General features: G+C 42.1%; 1 protein-coding gene across 1 annotated transcript in view; it reads right to left on the bottom strand.

The window, feature by feature from the left end:
• Positions 1 to 5,829, bottom strand: part of gabbr2 (gamma-aminobutyric acid (GABA) B receptor, 2) — a 191,140-nt gene extending 185,311 nt beyond the window's left edge. The window contains exons 1-2 of the mRNA XM_073463307.1: positions 5,724 to 5,829; positions 4,299 to 4,424 (exon numbers count right to left, since the gene is read on the bottom strand). Coding sequence (XP_073319408.1) covers positions 4,299 to 4,310 — 12 coding nt within the window. The 5' untranslated portion in view covers positions 4,311 to 4,424; positions 5,724 to 5,829. The remainder of the gene's footprint in view (positions 1 to 4,298; positions 4,425 to 5,723) is intronic.
• Positions 5,830 to 13,008: the final 7,179 nt, after the last annotated feature.

Genomic DNA, 13,008 nt, shown 5'->3' with positions numbered 1-13,008 from the left:
CCAAACGCACCGCCGAATCTGACAAATTACGAGACGAGAATGCGATACGGAAAACAGATCAAATCAAACAGAGCTGATGTCGAAAGCTTGACCGCAGAGGTCCGACGGGGAGATGTCGAGAGAGTCTGCCTTGACAGCCCGTGGGACTGGGATGCTCATCGCCGATGGTGCGTCAGAGAAGCGCTGAAGCCGCTGCTGCTGCTGCTCACCGTGCGCGCAAGAGGGAGCACTGAATGTGGAGGAGGAGAGGAAACGAGGGAGGGGAGGAGGAGGAGGATGAGGAGGAGGAGAGGGATACAACAGCCTGGTGGAAAGGCTGCATAGGCTTTATGCAGGGCAGACTCATCAGCGGCTTGACAGCCAACGGCTGATTTACTGAGCTTTTTATGTTATAGGAAGCAGACGACGTTTCAGACATGCACTGAGCGGGCTAGTTAAAATATATACAGGGCTGCATACACGTGTATCTCTGTTATGTTGCGCGTCACGCAACAGTAACATTAAACACTCTTCTTAGAGCTGTATATTCAGCGACTCATTATGAATGCGTTTCCTCAGGGATGGAGCGATTGTTCCCACACAAACCTGGGCTTTGATTCCCCGTGCAGCCGTACCTGCCGACGTGTCCTTGAGCATGATGAGACATAATAAAAGACAGTCTCAACCCGAGGATGAGAGGAGGATTCCCACTTAAGTTTAAAGAATAAATATTCAGAATCTGCTTGTTTTTTAAATGTTTTATTTAGTTGTCTTATAAACAGAGTGACAAAGGAAAGCAGTTAAACAAAATGTGCCAAACGCAGACTGTGAAGTCAGGTTCAGACACCCTGAGGTGTCCTTGTTGGGGGGGGGGGGGTCCCAGGAAAAGTTCTTTACATTGGAACTGAGAGAGGATGTATACCAATATAGCCATTATGATTATCCTCTTAACTCTCTCCTGTAATATCCTAAATTTGTGGAGAAACACAGCAGAGTTTCAGCACCATGGACAGCGGAGAGTTCATGCTGGAAGCCTCTTCGCTGTCCATGGTGCTGTACTGAGCGAGGCAGCAGCAGTCTACAGCAGAGCCGCTGGACATCTGCTCCTGTTGACATGTGTACATTAGCCCCATTACCTGTATTTCCCCTGGGCAGGTACACATATTTTTATTCATGTCTCCGTGTGCAAGGATTACATTCTCCTGCGGCCCGGGGTGAAAAAAAAACAGGCAATTATTGCAATGGTTTGCAACACAATTCATGGTACTGTTAAAGAGGCGTGGGAAGTGAACAGAATAGGCTGCCAGGGGGTAACTGCTCTCCACATGTGGGAAAAATATGAAAGCCTTTCAAGTCATCATCTGCAGCTGTATTTCAAAACAGAGGCACATACAGTTTGACCTACGCAATTATATCACATGCACATTACAATCAGCGTCAAGGGCTTTCTGAATGAAAGAACAAATACGAGGGTAAAGTGTTTTTGAATATGTCACAGTGGATACAGATGTGAACTGTGGCTGCATGACTCTACATTGCCCACAACATAAAGAGGAAGCCACACATTTAGCTAAGTTGTGAGATATTCAAATGGTGAAATATTCAAATCCAAAGTGCAACACAGGTGACAGGATGCAGGTCTTCCTTTTCAGAGGCTGATGATGACAATACTATTAAAACAGACCATCTGCACGCATTCAATATTTTCCAGATGAATACACTCTGTCAGCTTGGCTTGCTATCAGAAAAATGGCATTAAGAATTGCATACCAAAGACTCCTAATCACAATATGATTCCCACCCCTCCTCTCACACAACCAGTTTCCTCAATCTTCATTAGGGGTTTAAAGCATAAAGCTGTCATGGTTGATATGGCAGAGCTGACCCTCCTGGCTTCTTAAAACACAGGTCATTTATCATACAGCCAAGCAGCTTCATGCACACAACACACAGAGGAACTGGGAATAGCCCTGGAGGATTGCTCCAATATCTAGGTCTCTATTTCTCTTTGACAAGCACATCCCTTATCTGAAAGATTTTACCCAAATCAGACATCTTAACTCCTTAAAAAAGACTATACACGGGAGGCGTCTTGTTATTTTCTGGTTGATTACCATCTTTACCCACGTTTTGGAAGTCAGAAATATCTGGCCTCTAATTTATGTGACATGAATAACTGGCTGAAGAAAGTAAAATAAGGTGAATACAGTAAGCAAAGGGAATTGAAGCAGATCAAAAACAAGCTCTACTTCTCCCTCTAGTCATCCTTCTTTCTATTCAGAGTGGTCCAGATGAAGAAGTAGGTCAAGTTGTTGTCCCATCTGTTTGTTTCACATAAGACAACATCCCCTCCTGCTCAAATCGTTCCTCCAACACCCAGAAAGAAGAGAATTAGCAATATGTGATAGAGTGAAAACGTTGTTGAGTTGAACAAGGTATCATACAGCGTGTGAAACTCTTTAAATACAACGTGTGGAAATTAAAATTCAAATGGCAACTAAAACCTCTGAAAATGTGTCTCAATTAGCATACACTTTGGTTTGTATTGTAACAGCATCGACAGACATTTACAGGTACGATCAATCAACACCTCTACATTGACATCGTTTGTGGGGTTTTTTTCTAGTGTATAAATGCTACGTGTCCTGCTAATGATTGTCGCAGATGCCCAAATGAAAATGTCCATTTCATTTCAGATTATGAATCATTCATTAAGCTTTCAATCAGGGCTCTGCAATCTGCCCGTCCTCACTAAACGAGATGTCAAGCCAATATATCACCACTAATTGGAACATACTTGTGTGGTATGAAGGGCACACAGTGAAATAATTATGCAGATGTTGGTGCTTGAGCAATCAGAGATGAAATTTCGTATTATGACTGATGTAGCAACTTGGACGACAGCTTTCAGGTAGTGTGAACGTGTTTATTCGACTACATGAAATTCTTTTGTCTTATGTACCAATGGTGTTAGAAATCAATCAGAAACTAAGGAAAGGCCAAGTTTTATGCAACTGTACCGCCAAACACCTGACACCGGATGCTGAAAAGACTCACAAATTCAGCATCAAATCCACACACACACACACACACACACACACACACACAGTTGGCTGACATGTCCCCGTTTAATAGAGATTAATGGGGTGGCCTAAGGACATCCCTCACCAAAAGTCTAACAATACGCCACAAGATGCTCTATGAATTTTAAATGCCAGGTATTCAGAACAGGATAAATGAAAAATGATATTTCCGATGCTCTCATATTTCATAGCTCGGACGGTCGTGCTTTTGTGACTTGTTTACGAAATGAGCAGGAAACTGGATGGCCTGATGGAAAATTAATCAACGTCGTGACACTTCCTGGAAAGTAATTCTGTAACTGTATGTTTTTTTTCTCTTATAACCACAGTTGATCACATCACAGTGGGCAGGTGAGATGGAAAGGTTAGCCTATTTATCCATCCATCCCATCACTAATTCACTATTTAGCCACAATGGGATATTATGTTGGGGTCACATTCCACATCCATGAACATAGAAACAGCATGAAAAGGCTTTGCTGTGCACACAAACACACAGTACATACAGTATAGAATAGACTTTGATTCATCCCGGTGCAGTACCTTAGATCACAATTATCTCACACATGACTGATCTAAAAACTAAAACCCAAGGACATCGGGCTCTATCTTAAAATGGCGCAGACAAGTAACTCTCCCATACAGCGGGGGAACATTTTATTATGAATCTCTGAGATGCTTCTTCCCCTTGTTCTCGACACGCTTGCCCTGCCAGTTACAGTGGCAGCTATTTGAATAATTGGTTTCAGAATCCGGAGTCACAGTCCTGCAAATTCCATGCATACCAACAAGTTGAGGAGCGATTCTTCAGCAGGGCGTGTTCAATGCACGGCGGTGGAGAATGCATGTTTTATGAGCTTGGAAAACATGAATATACGGCAGACAGCCAACTAGGAAATTTCCCCTTGTGATAAGGAAGAGGAATGACTCACACTGGCTTTTGTTGGGGTTGCTTGATACTGAAACTTCCTAATGAGAATTTTTGTAAGTTGTTCGAAGTTTGTGCAACGCATTTAGTGTCAAACTAAGTCAGACTTGCCTTAATGTTTTGTAACATCTGTGGGATATTATCCTTCAACATCTATCTTACTGAATGTTTTATTTGACTGCAACTGGAGGTCACAGAAAAACCTCAGAATGAGTTTTTTACAACCACATATTATACAGCAGAGTTTTAGACTCATGGCATGCAGACTCTTTAACAACTTAAAAAACAAGAACTATGAAGGAACTCACCTTGAAATACATGAAGACAACTGTGTCACATCTCCATCAATTCACCAAAACACAAATGAAGAACCAGCAGGACACAGGCTTCTTACAGGCTCAGCAGGACGTTGAGATGAAAAGGAAGCAGGTCAGCTAGAGAGTGAAAATGAACAACACATTCATATTTTTGTCCGATAGTACAAAAATGTTTTATGTTTTGCTTCACTTTTCAAGGAGGTTACAGGTTAGTCGTATTTAAAAAGTTGAAGCAGTGGCATTTTGTTTTAAGAGAGCATGCATCCCTGCAGGTGTTTTGAGTTATACGAACTGATTAGACTTCTCATTCAGTAGCTTGAGGTTTCAAAAATTCAAGGAATCCAAAAAAGACGGAAGGGTCATTGTGTCACTGAATCTTGCTTTGGTGCCAGACTGTGGTGACAGTGTTTTTGAAGTCTATCGGGGATGCATGGAGAAACACACTGAAACTTAACAAATCTACATCATATGACTTCAAGAAAATGAAAGAACACACGTCAGAGAGTAGGTTGATTGCTGATTTTTTTTTTTTCTCCAAATGATTGACAGGGTTAATAATATTGTGACCAAATGGGACCGACCCAATAGTGCTGATGAAACTGCAATTACACTGCGAACAGGAGCCTCTCCCAAACGAAATTGAGGGACAAACATGTCTATAAAAGAAAATCAGTCGTTAACCTACTCTCTGAAGTGTGTTCCCCGTTTTCTGGTGGCATTTCTTTATCAGAAGTCATACGACATAGATATGTTGGGTTTTAGTGTGTCTTTCCATGCATCTCCCATAGACTTCAATACAGCTGTCATCACAGAAGCTAAATTAAATCGCAACAAGTAAAAAGCTGATGTTAGGCTGTAAACAGACTACATTGTCGGCCATTTTTAAGACACGCAAGCTTTTTATAATTCAATTGTGGAACATTTAATGATGTATTTTATGTTGTAGAACAAAACATGTAAATATCTTTAGCCTGTGGTGACCACATTTAATCGAAAACCAATTCAAAAAACCCACTGACTTTGAGACAAGGGAACCGGATTATGCAAAAAGGCTAACACATTTCTGGGTTTTAGGATTCATTGCTACATCACTTTATAGTACAAAAAAGCTGTTAAATGACCCACCTTCAGAGTCTGTGTTGGTGAAAACACACACTTGATAGCATTAGGTAAACAGTCTTATTTCGACTTAAACTGTGTGTAGGACTAATTCAACATATATACTACATAATATTTACACACTGAGTAAATAATTAAAACAATTAGCCAAACCAAACGTTGCAGTTAAACTAATGTATGCCTTATCTGCCTTATCTAAAGTTAGCTTAAGTTCGTGGCTAAGCTAATCAGGCTAATGTTGAGACTTTTTAAAGGTAAATCCAAACCAATAGGTCGTTTGAAAATAACCTTACTTACCTCTCTTTAGAAGGCATTTCCAGACTCTTTAAATACTCCTCTATCCAACTGGCACGAAAATTAATCCGCGGACAGCACAATGAAGACGGTTTTTACATCATAAACAACTACAGAGTTCTTGTGATGCTTTTAATTACCGGAAGTGAGAGCGCATCGTTCGCATTGTAGGATGCGTCAGCCATCTCTGGAGCTAATTGCTAGCATTTATGTGTTAGCATGCCAACATGAAGACTCTGCAAAGAGGAGAAGTGGCTGCACTAATGTTACTGACCTGTTCAAGGCTGACAGATGCGTCACATGACAGTCAGCTTAATTAAGCTGTAGATTATATAGATGGAAATATCTATTGTTTTGTATATGTTATCATTTTCACATATCCTGTATGATAACGGTTAATATTTTGAATGCACTCCATCTCGAGGTGTCACTTCAGGCTACTGTTTGGTTTAAGAAACAGAGTCACGACTTGGGGAAGCGAGTAACATTTTCTTTATTGTGCCTGGCAGAAGCTATTTTACATTCAGGCAAGATAAAAGAGTCTTTGAGGAGTCAAAAGAGCAGTAAGTGTTGTCTATGACCTACAGGGGTTTTCAGAGTGTGGCTGGTATTTATCTTTAAGAAAAACTGATGCTTAGCATCGTGACTTGAAATTTAATTATCATTGCAAAAGTGGCAAATGCAAATACATGAAAGGCACAAACTGTGGCTAGTTCACTGACAGGCATCAACCATAGCAAATAAAGTTAGATACTAGACTGCAGGGTGTACCCAGGAGTCCCAGGGCCAGAAGAATGCACAGAAAATGCGCTTTGCATGTTTCTGATTTGAAGGATGTCCTCTGCTGTGCACCCCAGAGAGATAATCTTGAATGGGCATGCTACATTTGTCCTGGTCAGAAGAGGTTATCATAGCCTTTCTTATTACATTCTGAAATTAAATCAAGAATATGAGAAGAGACTGTGTAAAGTAGGCCACTGCCTTCAAAAGAGCTTCAGCTGCGGCTGTGCTGTGGGAGGACACTATTTTGATTACTGTCAAGTCTTAGTAATAGCAAGAACTATGTCTTACATAATCACACTTACAATGAATGTTCACCGTCATCTACAGCATAGCTGCTCTATGGCAGGGCTGATCATTTTCGCTGCAGTTCCACGTGCCTGTGTAGGTTGAATAGAACAGGATTAAAACAGAGTACATGCTCAAAAGCAAATACAGATACATACAAAGATAAATAGATATTTTCCTCAAAATATCTTGTTCGGTGTGGTGGTGTATAATTGATTCGCAAGAAACCAGTACATCATGTATGATCCAGGCAAGGATTTGTGCCTTGAGATTAAAGAAGTATCTCCTCTCCGACATGAAACACAGGCTGAAGATGGATCCAAAAACTGGCATCCTTTTGATCTATGCATGTTAAAATTCCTCGTACACCAGAAAGAACTGTGTCTGACTCATACTCAGTGTGTACTTGATCCCACCTAGAGTTACAACATGGGTGAGAAATATCAACATACCACATTTGAGAGGGGGGTGGGGGGTGGAGGGGTGATAATGCATAGTGAAAGCCAACCTCTGTCTGCTGTCTGGTTACTGTTTTCCGAGATTGATTAATCACTCTTGACCTGCAGAATCATATGCATCTAATCTGACATTGGGAAATCTGGAACCTGGGAATTAAATGAACAGAATTGTTCCTTTTAAACTACACAGTTTTCAGACATGCTTAAGGGTAGAGAAACAAGATGGAACAAGTCTGCGGCATGCAGCGTAACCTCAGGTTTAAAGAGGTTCAGTCTAAAGTCGGAAGTGACAATATGTCAACGTGTCGTCTATGTTTTAGTGGTCGGATGTCAGATCGTCAGCTTGATAATTAAGGCCCGGGGTGGCGAGAGAGCAGGGTAAACGAGCTAGTAGGAAAGCTGGAGTCACGCTATCACACATTAGCCCCAAACTATTAATAAAAACTGTCACTCTAATTAGTGGGTATGAAGAGATACATTCACACAGAAGCAAGCACAAGTATACTGACTTACACAGGCAAACATTTCCACAGGCACATCCACACACACATTGGTAGAGCCAGAGATCACATGCGGGGCCATTCTTCCGCACACAAAAGTCTCTTCCAAACTGTCGCCCGGAGTAATAATACAAACACTTTCAGGAGAGTGAAAGGAGGACAGAGAGGAGGGCAGACAGAGCAGAAAAGTTCAAAGGGGGAATTGAGGGGAAATTAAATAGAGAGATGAAGAATAGGCTTCACCAAAAAAAAAAAGGGGGGGGGGGGGGCAGAAAAAGCATTCCCGGCATTTCTCTGGGTCAAGTTAATGACAGACGTTTGATGCATGTGCACGTGCCGTCCCGCTGAGCACACGCCCAGAGATGGAAGGGGTGGACGGCAGCTTTCCAAGACCTCCCACCTCAGCTCACCCCACCAGCATTAATTATACACAACCCCTTTCCATCCACCAAGACAAAGAAGTGCTCACTCTTCAAAGCCATTGGATGATTTATACATGTGCGAGCCCGTTGGTGTGGATCTCCATGATAAAAGATGGCTGAAGAGCACTTCAAGATATAGTTTCTCTTTCAATTTCACCGGTGATTCTACTAATGGAAGCAGGAGATGCCCAGCCTTTCTGAGCTCCGACGTGTGTATTGATCTGTGATTGCTTGTGGAATGCTGACATCCTAATGGCTCAGCAATGTGAACTGTGGAGTGCAGTGTCCAGTCCACTCGTGCAGTAATACAGCTCAGTCGTAGGATTCATGAATGTGTTTTATTCCTTTCAGATCCAGGGCTGCCCTTATGATCTGAAGGGGACACAGCTTTCTCAGAGAGCTGCACTCGCATCTGGGTTATCATCATGAAGCCAGACGTATGAATAGTTCCTGGAAAGAGAATAGAAAGCTTTTCAAGTGTATTTTAAGATTTTATCATCACCTGAGTTTTGTTCTTTGGCAGTGTTAGCTGCTCTGAAACACAAAATGTGTGAGTGATTTGCTTTTGATGCTATTACAGTCACATTCTGTTTACTTTTTATGGAGAAATTCAGAGCTGGCATGTTGCTGACAATAACTGCTTATGCAAACATGTTCAAATATAGAAAACATGTCAAATGTATGTGTTCTTATACCCACTTATTTATGCAGGGAAAAGGATAAAACTGCATGCAGACAAACACACATATATATGCAGACACATGCATGCCCACACACAACTGGCTCACACACTTACACACACAAACACATACAGACAACGTTGACCATAATTGAAAAAGGCAAGCACACACAAATAGATGTAGATGCGGTGAATTGTACGCTCACACTCCCCAACAGCCCTGTATTGAATCTTATGCAGTCTTCATCACGATGTAACGCAAACCATGAAATGAAATGAAAATTTCTAATATCAATTATGAATATGAAGCCTCATTCACACAAATATGTTAACCGAATCCCCTCTGAACAATAATATTCACACAAGCCAGAACGGCATGTTCAGTTTTATAATAGAGCGGGTGCTGCTGCTCCAGCACATTACTCACAATGGTAAGGGAACATGCAAAATATTTTTGCAGGCAAATGGCTTAACAAATGAAAGCCATGAAAGATAGATGAGGAAGTCGGTGCTTTATTCATTTTTGATAGCCAGGCTTAAGATGCATTACCCAACCAACACAACACGCCACAAGCTGACAGTCCCAGAAATAATGGGCTTGAAGGAGCATCTGTGATGGCAGAGGTGTGCGTGTGCTTGTGTGTGAGTAGATTACGCCGGACAGTGGCTTAGAAATGCTGTGTTTCGGAGTGACAGGCGGACAGCTGTTGTCTCTTCCGGCTCGTCTTTTCATGTGCACCAAAAGATGTGAAAGGGGTTCCACATTAAAGACAGCTGACTCATGCCTATATATATCCACCTGCTCGTCTTGAACTGTATGTGTGGAAATCCCTCAAAGTACTCTGCCACCTCATTAAGTCACAAGCAAACTACTCACCTCTATATTTACCCTCGCAAAATATAAACATTACCACTCTCAAGCAAGCATACACACTCACACCTGTTGAGCAGGTCTCCGTCCTGTGTGTGTGTGTGTGTGTGTGTGTGTGTGTGTGTGTGTGTGTGTGGCCCCAGGTGCCCATTAAGGCCCCCCCTAGTCTGCCAGTCAGGCAGGCATCAGATCAGCTGATGTGGCTAGATCGATAAGCAGGCAGGCAGACTCTCTTCATTAGAAGTCCCCGGGGCCAGGCCACCTGCCACTCACTCACCGGCTCCAGGAGCCTCCGGCTGCCTCCGCTCAATAGATTTTGTGTCTCTGTGTCTTTCCTTGCATCTCTTGTGTTTTGCTTCATGAAAGCATGTTAGTAGAGAAAGAAAACTACATACTGTATCTGCCACAGTGCTGACACCCATCAAGACCGTTACTCTGGCATCCAGTAGAAAAACTGCACCAGAGATGGATATGATGCAGGACAGTCGGCAGAATGAAAAGTTGGCATTCTTTGCTTCTGCAAACTGTGGACACATTAATTAGTATGTTTTATATACATCATATCAACATTTTTACGATACATGTCATATCACATTTAGATTACATGTGTATGAGCAGACAATTACGTCCGAAAGAGGAAGGGACTGTGGTGACATGACAGCTATATGCAGACAAACCACTGTTTGGGACGGCGTTCTGACATTCCTAAGCATGAAACCATTGGATATCTTTAATGAGAGGCCACTGTCTGTGAGTCGAGACAGCATTTCAACATTTCTAAGCATGAAACCACTGGATAGTTTTTAATGACATACCACAGTTAGAGAATGCATTTCAACATTAGTGAGCATGAAACTACGATGCGTTTCTATCAAGACGTTGGGACATTTTTCAGCCATGTTAGTGGCAACAATACCAGATATTAATGTACAAGAAGTCGGGATAATTTGGAGCCAGAAATCAGGTATTTTGAACAAAATGTCCAGACAATTTCCAGTCGGTCTGGGTTTTATGAATAGCGCTCTAAATATCAAGAAACCGTGTGCCATGACATGCCATTCAGATTCAGAATTCAGGAGGCATGAAGAAATGATGACAAGGTAAAGAATGACATGAAAAGAATAACTGAGGGCAGGAGTTGTGACTTTATTTTGAAAGCATCCACAGGTGGTGAGCTACTTAATCCATTCAAAGGGAAGAAAAATGGAAATGTGTGTGTTCGTGTGTCCTTCTGTGTCAGGAATTCATGTAAGTGAATTCCACTTGTTCACACAATGCATCATTTACAAAAGATGAGAAACCTTTTAACATTATGATACTGAAGATTTAGATTAATAGATTCAGGTTACAAATGTGTATGGTGTGTGAAAATCATTCTTAGTCTTATCATGTTATTTGGTTCAAAATAATAAATCAAGTCAGAGTCTATAATTTGGATCGTCCACCTTATCAGATGGATTTTTTAGTATTGCACAAAAATTAAAGGGACCACATGTATTAATGCAGCATGTTTAAGAAATCAAAATGCTTATGGTTGTAATTTTAAGTGGTAATCAAAGAGCTGCTGTGGGAAGCAGTTTGGATGTAACCTAGCCAACCGTGCTGGCACATTCGGCTTCCCCCCTTCAACATTGCACAAAGGTCTAATAGCTGTGGCACTTGAGCTTGATGAAAGCAGGCCGATGAAAGCAGAGTTAGGCAGTAAGAGGAGCTGGCCCTGCTCGCTGCCACTCCTCCACATGTCTGCAGGCTCAGTACCAGCAAGCAGGCTAAATGAGCGCAGTCTTACATGTACCATTTTCCATGCCACTACCCGCTGAGCACTGCTCACCTGTCACTTTTGGGTACTATTATTCACATTTATTCAGAACAGTGTGGGCACTCACAGTTGAGCTTTCCCCGGTGAAACAAGGGCTGTCATACGCATTTTTTGTGCATTTAGCAGATGTTCTTATCCAGGAAAGCTTATGTTTTGTGCTCCTTTTCATTTTTCATGTCAACATCGGAGTACAAGGGCATCCAAAACAAGTAAAATGTATGCTGCACTATTCATCAAGCCTGTAAGGCAGATGTCCACCGCAGTAATGAGGCTGATGTGACCCAGTATTAAAATAGGTGCATTATGCACCTATTATGTACATTATGTTTACATATGTGACAGTATGTATGGTACATTGTGTATGTACACTATATGTGCCACCTTTTGCGACCTACTGATCCGTGGATCCACCCTCAACAGAAGGGCCCAGGGGCAGGGGGGCTGGATCGTACCAATGAGATCCACCCAGCAGGGGTAGGTGAGGTCAGCAACCACAAGCAATTAGCGCATCATCTGACAGTGTGAGTCTTCAAGTTCTTGTCTCTCTGCTGAGAGATTTCCGGAGCCCTGCGATGTTGAGCCTTATCGATCAGCACGCTGGAAAGGTCAGTGTGTTGGCGCACTGCCGGTACCCCCCCATGCTCTGGCATTCACTAGAACTTTGCACCCAAAATGCACTGCTGCCCAACCAGGATGGCACCATGTGCCACAAGAGTCAGAGTGTGTAGCAAAGGGATGCCAGTGACAATGTTACTTTGGTTACTTTTTTATATGTTGTACTTTAGTCTCTCTTTCAAACTCAATGCTGAATGAATGATTCAAGCGCTGAATCGTGCTGGAAAAGGGGCAAAAATTAGTGTCCACCCAAGTAATGTCTCCATCACTGCCAATTTTGTCCTCTCCCCCTGAAGACAAAACCCAGATGTTAGTGGGCGTTGGGTGGGTTTTTTGTCTCTTGAAAGGGATAATAGATAAGTACTAGAAATGGCTAGGAACCACCTAGCCTAGAGTCATGATTGTCTGGCCATTTCACTTGCCTTTTAGTTGCTTTCAAGAACATCTCGTGGTCCTCGTCAGTTTCACCTTTTTCAGCTCAACTCCTCCCGCTGAACAGAAGAATCCGTTGCATTTGTACTTATTTTAGAAAGTGAAACTACTTGAATAATGTATCCTGTGTGGGAGTGGAATCACATCGAGAGATGTCCCCTGATGAATATGTTTTATCAACACTGGATAAAGCATCAGCTCAATGACTTAGATGATTAATACTATGTGTTTCCTGCATCAATCTAAGTTAAATTTCCATTGCCAGGGTAGTTGGTTGTCTGTCTGACCAAGCAGATCATCGTCACATAGGTAATGAATTATGCAGAGGCAGGGATAGTTTTTTTTTCTTTTTTTCCCTAGACTTGGCGACTGCTAAAGAACTCTAAGTGCTGCCTCTCTCTTAAAAGAACATTAGCCCGCTCTC

The sequence above is a fragment of the Pagrus major genome, chromosome 3, assembly GCF_040436345.1.
Source record: "Pagrus major chromosome 3, Pma_NU_1.0".
NCBI classification, from domain to species: Eukaryota; Metazoa; Chordata; class Actinopteri; order Spariformes; family Sparidae; genus Pagrus; species Pagrus major.
Note: the sequence above shows the minus strand (reverse complement) of the source record. Positions and strands in the feature narration are given on the sequence as shown.